At 37.4% G+C, this 13,161-nt stretch overlaps 1 protein-coding gene across 1 annotated transcript in view; it reads left to right on the top strand.

Moving 5' to 3' along the window:
• Positions 1–353: 353 nt before the first annotated feature.
• Positions 354–13,161, top strand: part of CPED1 (cadherin like and PC-esterase domain containing 1) — a 34,238-nt gene continuing 21,430 nt past the window's right edge. Inside the window, exons 1-5 of the mRNA XM_018557737.1 lie at positions 354–512; positions 812–929; positions 2,255–2,391; positions 5,755–5,975; positions 12,111–12,212. Coding sequence (XP_018413239.1) covers positions 354–512; positions 812–929; positions 2,255–2,391; positions 5,755–5,975; positions 12,111–12,212 — 737 coding nt within the window. The remainder of the gene's footprint in view (positions 513–811; positions 930–2,254; positions 2,392–5,754; positions 5,976–12,110; positions 12,213–13,161) is intronic.

The following is a 13,161-nucleotide window of genomic DNA, read 5'->3' as shown; positions in this document are numbered from 1 at the left end:
TACTTGCATATTACCACAGTGCAACAGTGTGAACCCACTTTACAATATAAAGGAAGACGGTACGAAGGGCCCGGCTCGTGAGAGCGTACAATTTAAAATTGTTATAGTTTTGAGGCCGGGGGTCACCCAGAGCGGGTACCGAGTAACACCCCGCCGTGACATCATCGCGCATGCGCGGCCATCCTACTGATACCTGCCAGCGGCCATCTTGGTGATGAATGAAGGCCGAGAGAGGCGGGGACTTTCAACCGGCGGGATAGGGTATACTGCCGGATCCCCTCCTCTCTCCTGAAGCTGTCGGGCTCTCGGTCCATGACCGAGTGCCCAAATTTTCAAAGGGGGTGAAAACCAAAATGATTTATGACACTGCCCACTATATGCGGACGCCCTATCAGCTCTCATCCATCTGGGCCAATCACATCCCAGCTCGTCCTTCTTTAGCTTCAGCAGAGAGGCGACTGTCATTACGTCCTGACGAAGGGAGCGTGCCCCGGAAACGCGTTGACACCACAGTGAGCCTCATACAGGACGCTTCACACGGACCCTTGCTCTGTTCCGGTTTTTACTGTCCTGCTGCTCGTTTTCACACCCTTATTGTGAGTACCTGTCTGTACGATTTTGATGATATTGAATAAACATTCTGCACTAGGAAAGGCGCCCCTCTCTTTGTTTCTTTCTAGGTGTAATAAATTCTGTTCTATACATATTTCACTATGATCTGCCTATCACTAGTTTGGAAACCTCTCAAAGTATAATTTCTGAATTCTTCTCTAAGTTTGGAAAATGTACATTTATTTATTTTTATTAACAGGATTGTGGTTTAATCATTTATGAAAAGGAGCCTTGTGGATTACAGTATATTTCCGGTGAGGTATTATCTGCACTTTCACAAGCATGGCAAAGGAAGTGTGACACTGGAGATGCCAAAGGTATTTAAAAATTAACTCCTGAAATATAATTTAGCTTTTCAAGTACTTTCTGCATTGTGTAATGCGTGTTAGTTTTCAAAGTAATAATGGATCTGCTGTAAAGTGAAGCTGGTACAGACTTATGGATCATTAGCTGGGCAATGTTTATGTCTTGGAGTATTTCTACTGAGCATTCTGTTGTGGCAGTCATTTGTCTGCCTTGCTAAAATGGAACATTTACATTACTTCTACATTATGGCTATAATTAGGTTTGTGCCGTGATTTGGTTTATAAGAACAGCTCGATCGATTTTGTCATCTAAAGGTTCTTATTTACATATTGTATACATAAGAGAAATTGTGGTACAAGACTTTTCAACACCAGTAGCCAGTACACAAATGTCCTTTCATCTTATGCCATGTGACAAATGCACACCAAAATAACACACTTAAAAATGATTCATTCAAAAACTTTTTCTAACCCTAACCTTAGATTATGTGATCTATATTATGTTTAGTGTCCACATACAATGTAACAATTATCCACACTAAAAGACCTGCCCACAAAGCAAAAGATTCAGATTCATGCTCCAGGCTCAGTACGTATGGAATAAATATTACATTTTTGTATGTATTAATAATAAATATAATTTTGAACTGTGTATTTATCTTGCCTAAGTGGCTACATTGTACAAAATTAGTGAAATGACTGTTAAAAGTTGAGAGCACAACAAGCAAATTTCAGAAAACTATTAAGAGGAGGGGGATTTTGTTCCAAGCAACATAGGCACATTTGTATACATTATTATGTGAAAAACAAGTTACCTGTGAAGATGTGTTCTAAATGGGCAAATAGCCAATGTTTCTGTAAAGTCCATTTTTTCATGCTGGACAGCACACCTATCGCCATACGTCTGGCAGCTTCAGGTATGAGAGATGTGCTTCTCATACAGGGAAATGATAGTGCTGTTTATCCACCCTCCCTCTCCTTGTGTACATTCACAGAACACCTTGTATTCTGTGAACTATTTACAGAATACAAGGCATTCTGTGAATTGGCAAGGGGAGAAAAATTAATTTGACATTAAACAGTGACGAGCTGCCCACGTGTCTTTTTTCCACGTAAGATATTAATAATTATAAGTGTGTGTGTGTGAGTGTGTGAGTGTGTGTGTGTATGTACTGTATGTGTGGGTGATAAAACACAAGCTATTTGTGATGGTAATTCAAATAATTCAAGCAATTGTATGTTTAATATTTTATTAGCATAACATTTATAAAATATTACATAGAAAAAAGACTAGAATACAATGCTGTGCTTAAATAAAAAGAGGTCTTTTATTGTAGGTCAATGGATTGTCCCATGCATGAACTGCTCCGATAACAGGACATGTGACTGGAGGGCAATAACTTGGCAGCCTTATCAGTGTTATCATCCAGTGCTACCTAGGACTGAGCTACAGCAGTGTGCAAAGGACAGAAAGGTATACATATACTATGTGGTCTATTGTTCAACCTTGACTGATCACTAAACAAATGGAACAAATAGCTCTCTATGATGTAAGACACAGAAGTAATATGTAGTAACATTTATCTGCACACATGTGGAGCACTGTGCCACCTGTGTATTTTAGATGTATGGCAAATGTTTCTGTTATCAATGAAAGTAGGGTTGCACACATACCAAGTACAGTACTCGGTACAAGTACGAGTACATGTACCGATACTTTTGAGCTCCAACACTAGACTAGAGAAAAATTCAAAAGTTAGGAGGCAGCTGTCATTTGCAAGGAGCACACGGAGCTCCTGGGATTTGTACATATCTGTTTTAATGTATGTTTTGTTTTTATAAATAAAGGGATGCACAGATACCAGTTTTGCGAGCACGAGTACTGGTACTTGCCGAGTACTTACAAGTACGAGTACTGATACATTTTTGTTTATTGTCATGTGACAGTTTTTGTAAAACAATACAGACTAATGATTTCAGGACAGTGGTGGAGCGCCAGAGCCAGGTCCCAGCTGCAACAGCTGCAACCCCGGTAGTTCTCATAAAAATGCCAAGTATCTGCACTGGTACTCAAAAAGTATCTGTGCATTCCTAAATGAAAGTGTACATATTGGATAGAGTGGGAAAGAGTTAGATGTCAGATTATTAGGGCTATCAAACACAAATGCCCAGCACTAACAATAATCATTAATATACAATTTAACACATTTAAGTTCCAGTTCACAAAACGTTCATAAGTGCATTCCGTGATCCACACAGTGCAGCAAAAAATGTCTCAGCTGAAGTATACTGTATATACTGTGCTTTTCAATGGCACTTCTTCCCATCTGTGTGTGACACCAATAACACAGACCGCACTCAAGGCCAGATTTACTCTCTCTGCTGCCCCAAGGCCGGGTTCCCAAACCCCCCCCCCCCCCCCGCAAAATATGTGGCGCAGCTTCCCCGCTGTACATTTAGCCCTGCTTGCCAAAGCAAAGAGCCAGTAAAGAGCCAAACATGCTGGCTCTATAGATTGAGAACAGAGTGATCACACACCACTGATTGCTCAGCTCACGGTCTTCTCCCTGCAGTGATTGTAAGTCACTGATTCCCTCAGGGATCCCTCCCTTCCCTCTCTTTTTCTCTAGTGCTCATTGGAGGGACAGGCAGGGAAGGGGGTGGGCACAGCTGGCTCTGGCTGTAGAGAGGCAGAGCCAGTTGTCAATCAGGCAACAGGGTGGATCCTGACAATGTTGTCAGAATGTTTCCAGGCTGCAGCGTGGCTCTGTGCTGTCAGCATACAACAGGCAGTAGCCCACTGGCTTTGGGTCACAGGAGTACATTACTAAATGTGCTCCTTTGGCCCAAAAGAGGATTAAAGCCAAAAAAAGTTTGCCTTTGACTCTCTCTTAAGCTACTAAAAACTAATTGATAAGCCAGAAAGTAAAATTGGAGCTGCAAACCAATGATTACTTGCTTGAATGGTGTGGAAATGTATAAATATAAAATAAATCCCATCCTACTACTTCCTTATCCTACTTCATCTTTGCTTCCTCACTGTTCCATCATAGCTGTTGCAAAATACCTAATGCTTCTAGGTATGGGGAAGCAGCCAATTGCCTAGCATGAACACATGAGAACATTGTTTATGCAACTCACAACTAACTTTACATTGTAATAATAACTGTTAAAGAGCTGGTGGCTTTTTATACTAATCAGGAAAGTATAGCAAAGTTACAAAAGCAAGGTAAAAACAAGTGAAAGTAGGAAACACATAACTTCAAATGTGGCCATAATAGTGGATATATCATAGAAACACTTTGTTAGTGCTTCAGTAACAAAAGCTACCTATTAGTTAGACTTCTATACAAGGCCATAATTCTCTGTGATTTGTAGATTGCTGCCCTGGGAAAGCTACAGCTATGTATGTTTGTGATGATTTTGTATGCAACTATGGGTTCTTTTTGCGATTTTACAGTGTTATTAAGAATTTTCATTTTAATGTGCACCGTCCTCTTTTGTTGTACAAATGTTTTCATTTTATTGTATTCTTTTTTTATTATAAGCATTTTAACTGCTGTGTTTCTATGCTTTTGCTTGATGATCTATGACTAACAGCACTTGATAGCATCGGGCAGTCAGGATATAGTACAACAGTAAATTCAATTTCCCACAGGAGAAAATGCGTTGTTGAACACAGGATGTGAAACATTTTAATCTATTTATTATGAAAAGCTATAAAGAAGCAGACTAGCTGTATTGCACATGTATGACCATTAAATGTACCATCTGATCTTTTATAGCTATACACCATTTACTGTATGTATACCCTTACATTCTTACTACAGTCTTGCACTTGGAGACAAGGTTTAAACTCTAGGATTTCCCAGACTTCTGTTTATTAGTCACACAAAAATATATTGTCAGAACATTTATGAAATCATAATAATTAAGACATACTTATTTAACAAACAACAAACCCAACAGTTTACAGTGTAATTTGAAACATTTTTATTACAATGCCGTTATTTATTAGACAAATGTTTTAAAACATTGGTGCTCAACTTGCAGCCTCACAGTAGCTACTGTGTGATGAGTGCCAACAAAGTTTGCTAAAAAAAACAGATACTAATATAAACATGTCCACAAAATAGTGTATACTATATTACTAAGCCATGCTTTAAATAAAATATAAACCCAGTGCCTAAAACATTAAAAAATGTCCCCCCACAAATGTAGCAAATCTCTGGAAACATACATTGTCCAAAAATCTGTACAACCCTAATGTACTCAACAAATGTTGGTACAGATGTGTGGAATGGCTCAACTAAAGCCAGTACCAACACCCCAAATTATTGTATTACAAAACTGTGTAAATTACTAGGAATTTAAAGGTACCAGAATAGTCACATGACCATATAAGCTGTTAAAATACAACATTATTTTCTATCATATCAGTTTAAAAGAACAATAAAAGCTGGACACAAAATAGTCGTGTACTAGGGATGCATCGATACCGGTTTTTCAGCATTGAGTACGAGTACCAATATTTTTTGGGGGGGACTTGCCGATAACAAATACCGATACTGGCGTCCCGGGGTAATGTTGGCCCGGCTTATCGGGAGCCCGGGCCAAAATAGCAGTGTGAATGTAGCATCAATATTTTACATTGATTCAGACACCAGAATACTGGACAGAGACTTGTGTGTTTTATCTAACTGACAAATTACTGTATGTCTAAACACCCTTTTCTTGGTGACAGGTTCCCTTTATGGTACACTGTACATGTGATACTATCTGTATATCGATGTACTAATAGATCAGTGCCAATGGTTGTTTTTTTTTTCTTTGTTAGATCCTTTTCATTGGAGATTCCACCAATAGAGGTATGATGTATTACCTGACAGAAAGAGTTAATGGAACACTACAGGAGTGGCAAAAAACTCACGACATGAAAGTATTTGATAACATAAATTATGGCAGAACAAATATTAGTTATTCTTACTATCCACAATTTTGGATTGATGTCAAACAACGTCCAACATTTGAAGAAGCATTAGAACATCTCCTTGAAAGGTACTTGTTATGAAAGTATTTTGTATAATAAACACATAGGGGAAAAGGATGGGTATCTAAAGATGGGTTTCTTTTCGGTCATCCTTTCTGTAGAGTAGAAAAAATGTTCTATATAATCTGAAAGTCCAGGGCTGCCAAAACAATGACATAGGACCACTAAATATATAAAAGCATCATCGCGATAATGTGCGCTGATAAAAAAAAATATACAGTTGCAAGAAAGTTTGCTAATCCTTTGTTTTGTTTATATTGTCGGGATTCCTTGAACAGCTTTCTTCAAGCTATGTCAAAGCATTTAATGTGGGCTGATGTCATTCCAGAATAAAAATGCCCTTTCATCTTTGTTGCATCTTTGTTGCATCAATTAACATTTATTAAGCTTCAGGTAATGAACCTCTAACCTAAATTTCTTGATAACATTATAAATAAATTGTAATATAGTGAGTTGTCCGGGTCCTAAGGCAACAGAGTAGCTAGCAGCCCAAAACCTTATTGTCCGCCATTATGTTTCACATTCTGTGTTTTGGTTTATAAATTCATTTTCCTGGAAGCATAGCATTGCACAGTTCTGCCAAAAACTTCAAGTCTTTCATCCAAGCCTAGAACAATTACTTAGATTTAGAACTTAGACTTAGATAAATGTTCTCCTCCAAAATGTCCTTCCATGAACACTATTTTGCTCAGTATTTTTCTTATAGTGCACTTAGTAGAGACTCTGGTAAGCTGTTCCCTCCTCCTCCCCTGTCTGTCCCTCCAGACATCACTGGAGGAATGGAGAGGGCATGGGGAATCTCTGTGGGAAGCGGTGACTGGAAGTCACCACTCTCTGCAATAAGAAGAAACTGAGTGATCAGTGGTTAGTGATCGCTCAGTTCTCCATCTATAGAGCTGACGTGTGACAGCTGCAGTGTCACAGGTTGGCTCTAACTATGGGAATGAGTGCATTTTTAAATATCAATAACAGCAACAATACTAAAAGCTCAGAAACAATGTAGCTGTTTCATCCATATTCTGAAAGGCCATTAGTGGGGAAAAAAGAATACATAAGCAAGCCATTAGCAGCAAGTTAATCTGTAAAATGGTTTGCAGCAAGAATGTGTTGAATTACATAATAACATACAAGCAACATTTAAGGGAGAACTATGAGGTCTGCTCACATCCCGATCGTCTCCCTGCAGAGTCACCGCTCCTGGCACGGATTCCCCCCTCTGATCCTCCAGCACTGACTGGAGAAACGAACGGGGGAGGGCACAGCTGGCTCTGCCTCTAGATAGGCAGAGTCAGCTGTCACTCATGCAGCTGGGTGAATCTCGACAATAGCCCGCTATATACTGAGCTTTGAGTCACGGGAGGAGGTTATTATATGTCCTCCCGGTACCTTAAAGAGAACTATGGGGGAAAACGCTTACCTTGTTCTCTTACATAGTTCTCTTTTAACCTTGTCAAGTTTCTGATTCTTCTTGATTTGCTTTTTTTTCTAAACTATCTATTATCATATAATTGAATAGGGACAAGTCTATAATCTTGCCACTGTACACACTGTACACATCATTGGTTCGGCCTCACCTGGAGTACGCGGTCCAGTTTTAGGCACCAGCGGATTGTAACTAAACTCAATAAGGGAATGGGAAACCAGAGCTATGAGACAAGGCTACTAAGATTAAATATGTTTACGCTGGAAGTAAGGAGATTAAGGGGGGATATGATTTTTATGTACAAGATGTTCAATGGTCAAGGCAACATTACCAACAAACTCTTTATGCTTAAGTCCATAACAAAGACTAGAGGTCACCACCTAAAATTGGTGGGGAAAAAATTCCAACACAAGGAGCGGAAGGGGTTCTTCTCAGTTAGTGCGGTTAGGGTTTGGAACTCTCTGCCACAGGCAGTAATTTCTGCAAATAGTGAGGAATCATTCAAGAAGCTTTTGGATGATTTCCTGAGAGACAGTAATGTACAGTGGTACAGGTACTCTTAAGAATGAGAGGACACAGTGACCTATACACACACACACACACACACACACACACACACACACACAATAGGTTGGACTTGATGGACTTATGTTTTTATTCAATCTCAAATACTATGTAACTATGTAACTGTATGATTAATTGAAACATTCAATAAAATATTGGACAATAGCTTGTTAAATGTATTTCTGCCCAATAGAAAACACGTCACCTTATTCCTTCTTTTAAGTAATCTTTCTTTCTTTCTTTCTTAACAGAAGTAATAGCAGCCTTTTAGAAAACAACACTGATTAGTATAATATCTGTTCATTTTAATGTCTAGTCTTTATGAAAATGACTGTACAAGATTCGTTTGATCATGTTGGAAGAAGTTATGCAAGACAGACATGGATAAGAATTCTTGTACAAACCCCCAAAAAAGGATTTATTTTTAAAAACATTTTGAGACTGTATTTATAACCTTCTAGACCACTTAACTTTGAATAATGTATCCACATCTGTTATATTATAAAGGATTCCATGATATCTGGATATTGGTCTGAAAAGGTTTGCCAGTATTTTCTGAGCATGAGATTCATTACTTAGAGTGCCCCTAACCTGGATCAAGTGTGTAAAATGTCCAAACAGCACCTATTCATAGGGGCTGATTTAATAAAGGCAAATAGGCTGTTCACTTTGCTGGGGAATTTGCACTTTTCAGCTTAAGTTTCCCGTTAGTTTAGTTAATGAGGTGAAGTTCTGCTGATTTCCATCACCCAATCATGTGCAAGCAAAAAATACTGTTGTTTTTATTTTCCTTTTATTTTTGGCTCCCTTCTGAAGCCAAATGTGTTGTTTTTAAGAAAGAAACCATAATATTGTCTGTCTTCTCTTTTAAATTTGTTATTATATGGCTGCTTGATTTCTACTTTCCAGCTATATTTATCTTAGCATACATATATAAATGATATTGATATTGAAAATATCCTAACACTACTAGGTATTTTATTTATAAAATATGTATTATCAGGAATCAGCATTATCAGCGTTTCTTAACAATTGGTCATGCCCACCAAATATTTTCATACTTACTGATCTTTGCAACTTCTGATACAGAAGTCTGAAGGTTGTGGAAACAATATAACCTTAACAAATGTTTTGTTATTTACTTTCATTGAAGTTTCCAAGAGTAAAGGAATAAAGTACAGCACTGTTAATGATCTGTGGAATGCAAGTTAGTTTTCTGTAACAGACTTAAGAATTTTATATAATGTTCAGCATGGGCAAAAAAAATTACCTGAACTATTATTCCCTATGCAGAACACCACAATGCATTATAGTGGTGTTGCATTGTGGTGCGCTGAAAAGCAGGTGCATTGGCAACTAACATGTGCACAGTGTGGTTCTGTTTGTTGTGGTAATGCAAAAGTGTATAGGAGACCTTACAGTTGTTTCTTTGACTAATATTGTATTTATAAGTTTAATTTTGAATATAGTAATTTGATGTCTAATATATTTAATTGGGTTTAGATGATTAGTTATCTAACTTTTAGTTAATCTTCCTCTTTCTAAAACCAGTGTATTTCATAAGAGATCCTCCTATGAATGCTTTAGGAGTGGCAGAGACCCACCTATATCTATATCTCAGGATCCATTGCCAACTAAAATAATAAAATCAATATGAACTGGGGAGTGTTCAGTTTCTAATAGCGTTCTGCTGCTCATTAACCGAGTAGTTTCACATTGTTTATTCCTTGTAACTATGGACGTGAGGTAACTTCTAGTGAACATACATTTACATTTCTCCTTGTTAAATTGTGGTGGCTTTTCAGAAAGGAATGAGCTGGAACAAAATAGTCATTAAGTATTGTGCACAGCTGAAGCCTAAATGGGGAAAAAGGGCAACCCCCAAATACTGATGATTTGTAGTATAGTTGACTTTCTAAGAAGGCTTTTGATAATACTAGCTTGGATAACATTGACTTAAAGCTATCATTTTTTTTATTCTAAGTGACTTTCTGCAGTGTACAACAATGCTATTGTTTTTTGCTTTTGTAATAGTCTACAAGGGGGCATGACAAGGTTGCCCGATTTCTCTTTTCATTAACTCTGCCACTTTTGTTTCTCGTGGTTGCTCTTATTTGATCTATATTTGGGAATAGAAATGTAAAATAGCATTATTTGTTGACAATTTACTGACAGCTATTTAAGATTTCCCAAATAATTTGACTTTTTGAAACTATTGCAAAATCATAAATTAGTTCCCACAGGTCCGAACTTTTGTGGCATATTTGTGACTTATTTGAGTGACAGGGTACTACTCAAATGACTAAGTTTTTAGGTTTGTGGTTCTTGTACACGAGGCTAATGGTATATCATCTAAACTATAGTCTGCATGTGTCCTCCATGGTTAAACATCGTAGAACAATAGACTGAGCTGGCAGTGTCCCTATATAGTCGCATCTATTTACTGAAGGCCGATCTCTGGTGCATTTAATTCAAGTCACACATTTTCACATTCATCTAGCCATCTTTAAAGACCAAACAGGAGAATGAAAAAATATTTAAAAAGTGGGCAATAAAGTTATGATTTCAAAGATAACCCTTCTGCTCATTTAAATGGAGAAGGTTTGAGGGCTCCAACTATATTTTAATGTTATGTTTAACCCTCGACCTTATTTGTTATTACCTGCTTCATAAATAATGATTATTTCACAGATTTAGGACTAGATTACCAGATTTGTTTAGGTTAGAAGCCAACTTTTTGCCCCATACTTAGGGTTAGGGTAAGGGTAAGTTAAGGTTCCCTAGGTGATGACACCAGGATGTTACCAGGATGCCTAAAAGTATCTTAAAGCTTGAATCAAGTATCAAGCTAAGCTAGATCTAAGAATCACAAAAGTATCCGGCCATATTGTGTGGACATAACAGACAAATTACAGAGGTCAGGTGTTTTCAGTTAAGTGTATTGTTAATGTTACATCATGAAAAAACATTTTTTTTTAAATGTGCACTTCAACCTTGTGGCAAAAATTTGGAGAAGGCCATTTTCGGTCCAGCTTGTCTGTGCCACTGTCTGCATAATGTTCATAAGCCCAGATTAATACTGAGAATGTTATGCAGATTTGTATAATAAAGGATCAATCATTTTGAAAGATTTTGTATGCAACATGGTTTCAATGATGCTCTTTCTAGTACTAAGCAAAATATATGGGAAGAGAGTTGTCATATTTTACATCATTATCAGGTTAGTGATTATATTAATAAATACCCAACTTTAGATAATGTACTAGAATCTGAATCTGCTGCTCTTTTAGTATATAGGAAACACATGTTCACATTTGAGAAGATTATTTTCCTGAAATTTGACAAAGCATATAACAGACATTCATAAAGTGACATTAAACTCAGGAGTTAAACCTTAAAAATGCATTGAAGTACCTTAACTGTTGACAAAAATGTATCTTATTTGTGTATCACTCGGCTGTAGAGCCTCAAAACATCTCTAAATTTGTTGAGTGATACACAAATAAGCTACAGTTTAGTTAATATTGGTTCTAAATTCTGATAAAGAGACATTATTGAGGTCAAGGAGGGCAAGACTTCCTAGTGTGAGTTTTTCACATTCAATTTATTACGTTTTTTTATTTAAAACTTTTTTTTTTAGTAAAGTAAGTAAGGGAGGGTTATCACCCATGGCAGTTTTTTCTTTGCCATGTGTGTCCCATTGGGGAGATTTCCTTTTACTTCCTGTCCAATAACCACAACAGGAAGTGAGCTGAAATTCCTCCAAAGTGAGGGAAATCTAGGATGGTCAGCAAGGACACCAGAACTAGTGTCACCATTGAAATATTTCTCATCTATTCCTGTTCTGGTGAAAACCCAATATTTGGAATTTTCTTTCACTTGCACTTTCAGTGATATTGTTCACCAGGACAGGAGTGGGCGAATCTCTCTTAAGGAGACAAAGACAGCAATAAAAACCTGACAGGTGTTCTAATCACTCTCCACTCTTTCCAAAGCTAAACAAAAAGTTTTGGCTTGAGGTGCACTTTAGGGTTCACATTTTTCATATTGTATATAATGAATAATGATTAACATCTGGAAATGTTATATCAGTTGAAAAAAATAGATGTCGTCCTTTTCATTAACTCTATTTAAATATATGTATTCTTGATTTTAGGTCCCGTCCTCTTAACAACACAAATCACACCGTACTGGTTGTAGGAGGAGTACAATGGCTAAATTCAGATCACTTGAGAATTATACACAATGTATTGGAAAGGTAAAGCTCATCCTTCCAATGGCCTTTTGATAGGCAAAGGGTTTGTTCATTTTAATTAAAAAAAACATACATTATCAAGGATCTCAGTAACATAATAAACCCATTTTTTTGCAAAAAAAGATTTTAACACATTGACTGAAAAAATATAGCTAATAATGAATAACTAACAGAGCAAAAACTAACGGGGTAATTATCTGTCTGGGAAAAAAAACCCTACCCAAAGACAGGGCTGAGTTGCAGAGATTTATTGCATATTTCTTTATTTTATTTTGCAGAGACATACTCTAAACCCATGCAGGGCAAAGCAAGAAATTCACTTTAACTTAGACCGTCCCAGAAGCACATGCCTTCTTTTCACTTTCCCGCTACTCAGCTCAGTCACATAGAGCAAAGAGAGTTCTTTTGGAAGCTTTGAATTGCTACACAGGTATATGGACTCCCCGTGTGTGAGTGCTAATTGGCCCAGCACTTTCACATGGAGTGAATCACAAGTACAGGATATGTGAGGGAATGGTAAGTATCCGCTGGGGAGGGGTGCCCCTTTATGGCTTCCTTTAAAGTGGAAGTTAAAGTAGATTTTGCATTTATTTCTGTTTTGATGGCAATCTAAAAATCCGATAATTTATTTTACTTTCACTTTCATTGATAATGGTCACCAGAACAAATATAGAGGGTGAATCACCTTTACAAGGACATAGACAGCAATGAAAACCTGATAGGTGTTCTAATCCCTCTCCACTCCATCTAAAAGAATACGTTTTGGCTTCAGTTGCACTTTAAGTCACTAAAAACGCTGTGGTTTTCATGACAGAAAAGTCTCTGTATGTCTCTTCTGTCATAATTGCTTTTTCCTGCCTATCAGCGTTTGCGTACAATGAGCTACGCATGCACTCATCAGTGCACAGTCTCAACAAGGTTCTGTGCCGAGATGAAGTAACCCCAGTTCACA

The sequence above is a fragment of the Nanorana parkeri genome, unplaced genomic scaffold, assembly GCF_000935625.1.
Source record: "Nanorana parkeri isolate BGI_ZX_2015 unplaced genomic scaffold, ASM93562v1 scaffold301, whole genome shotgun sequence".
In the NCBI taxonomy this organism is placed as follows: domain Eukaryota; kingdom Metazoa; phylum Chordata; class Amphibia; order Anura; family Dicroglossidae; genus Nanorana; species Nanorana parkeri.
The sequence above is the reverse complement of the archived record's forward strand: the minus strand, read 5'-3'. Positions and strand labels throughout refer to the sequence as shown.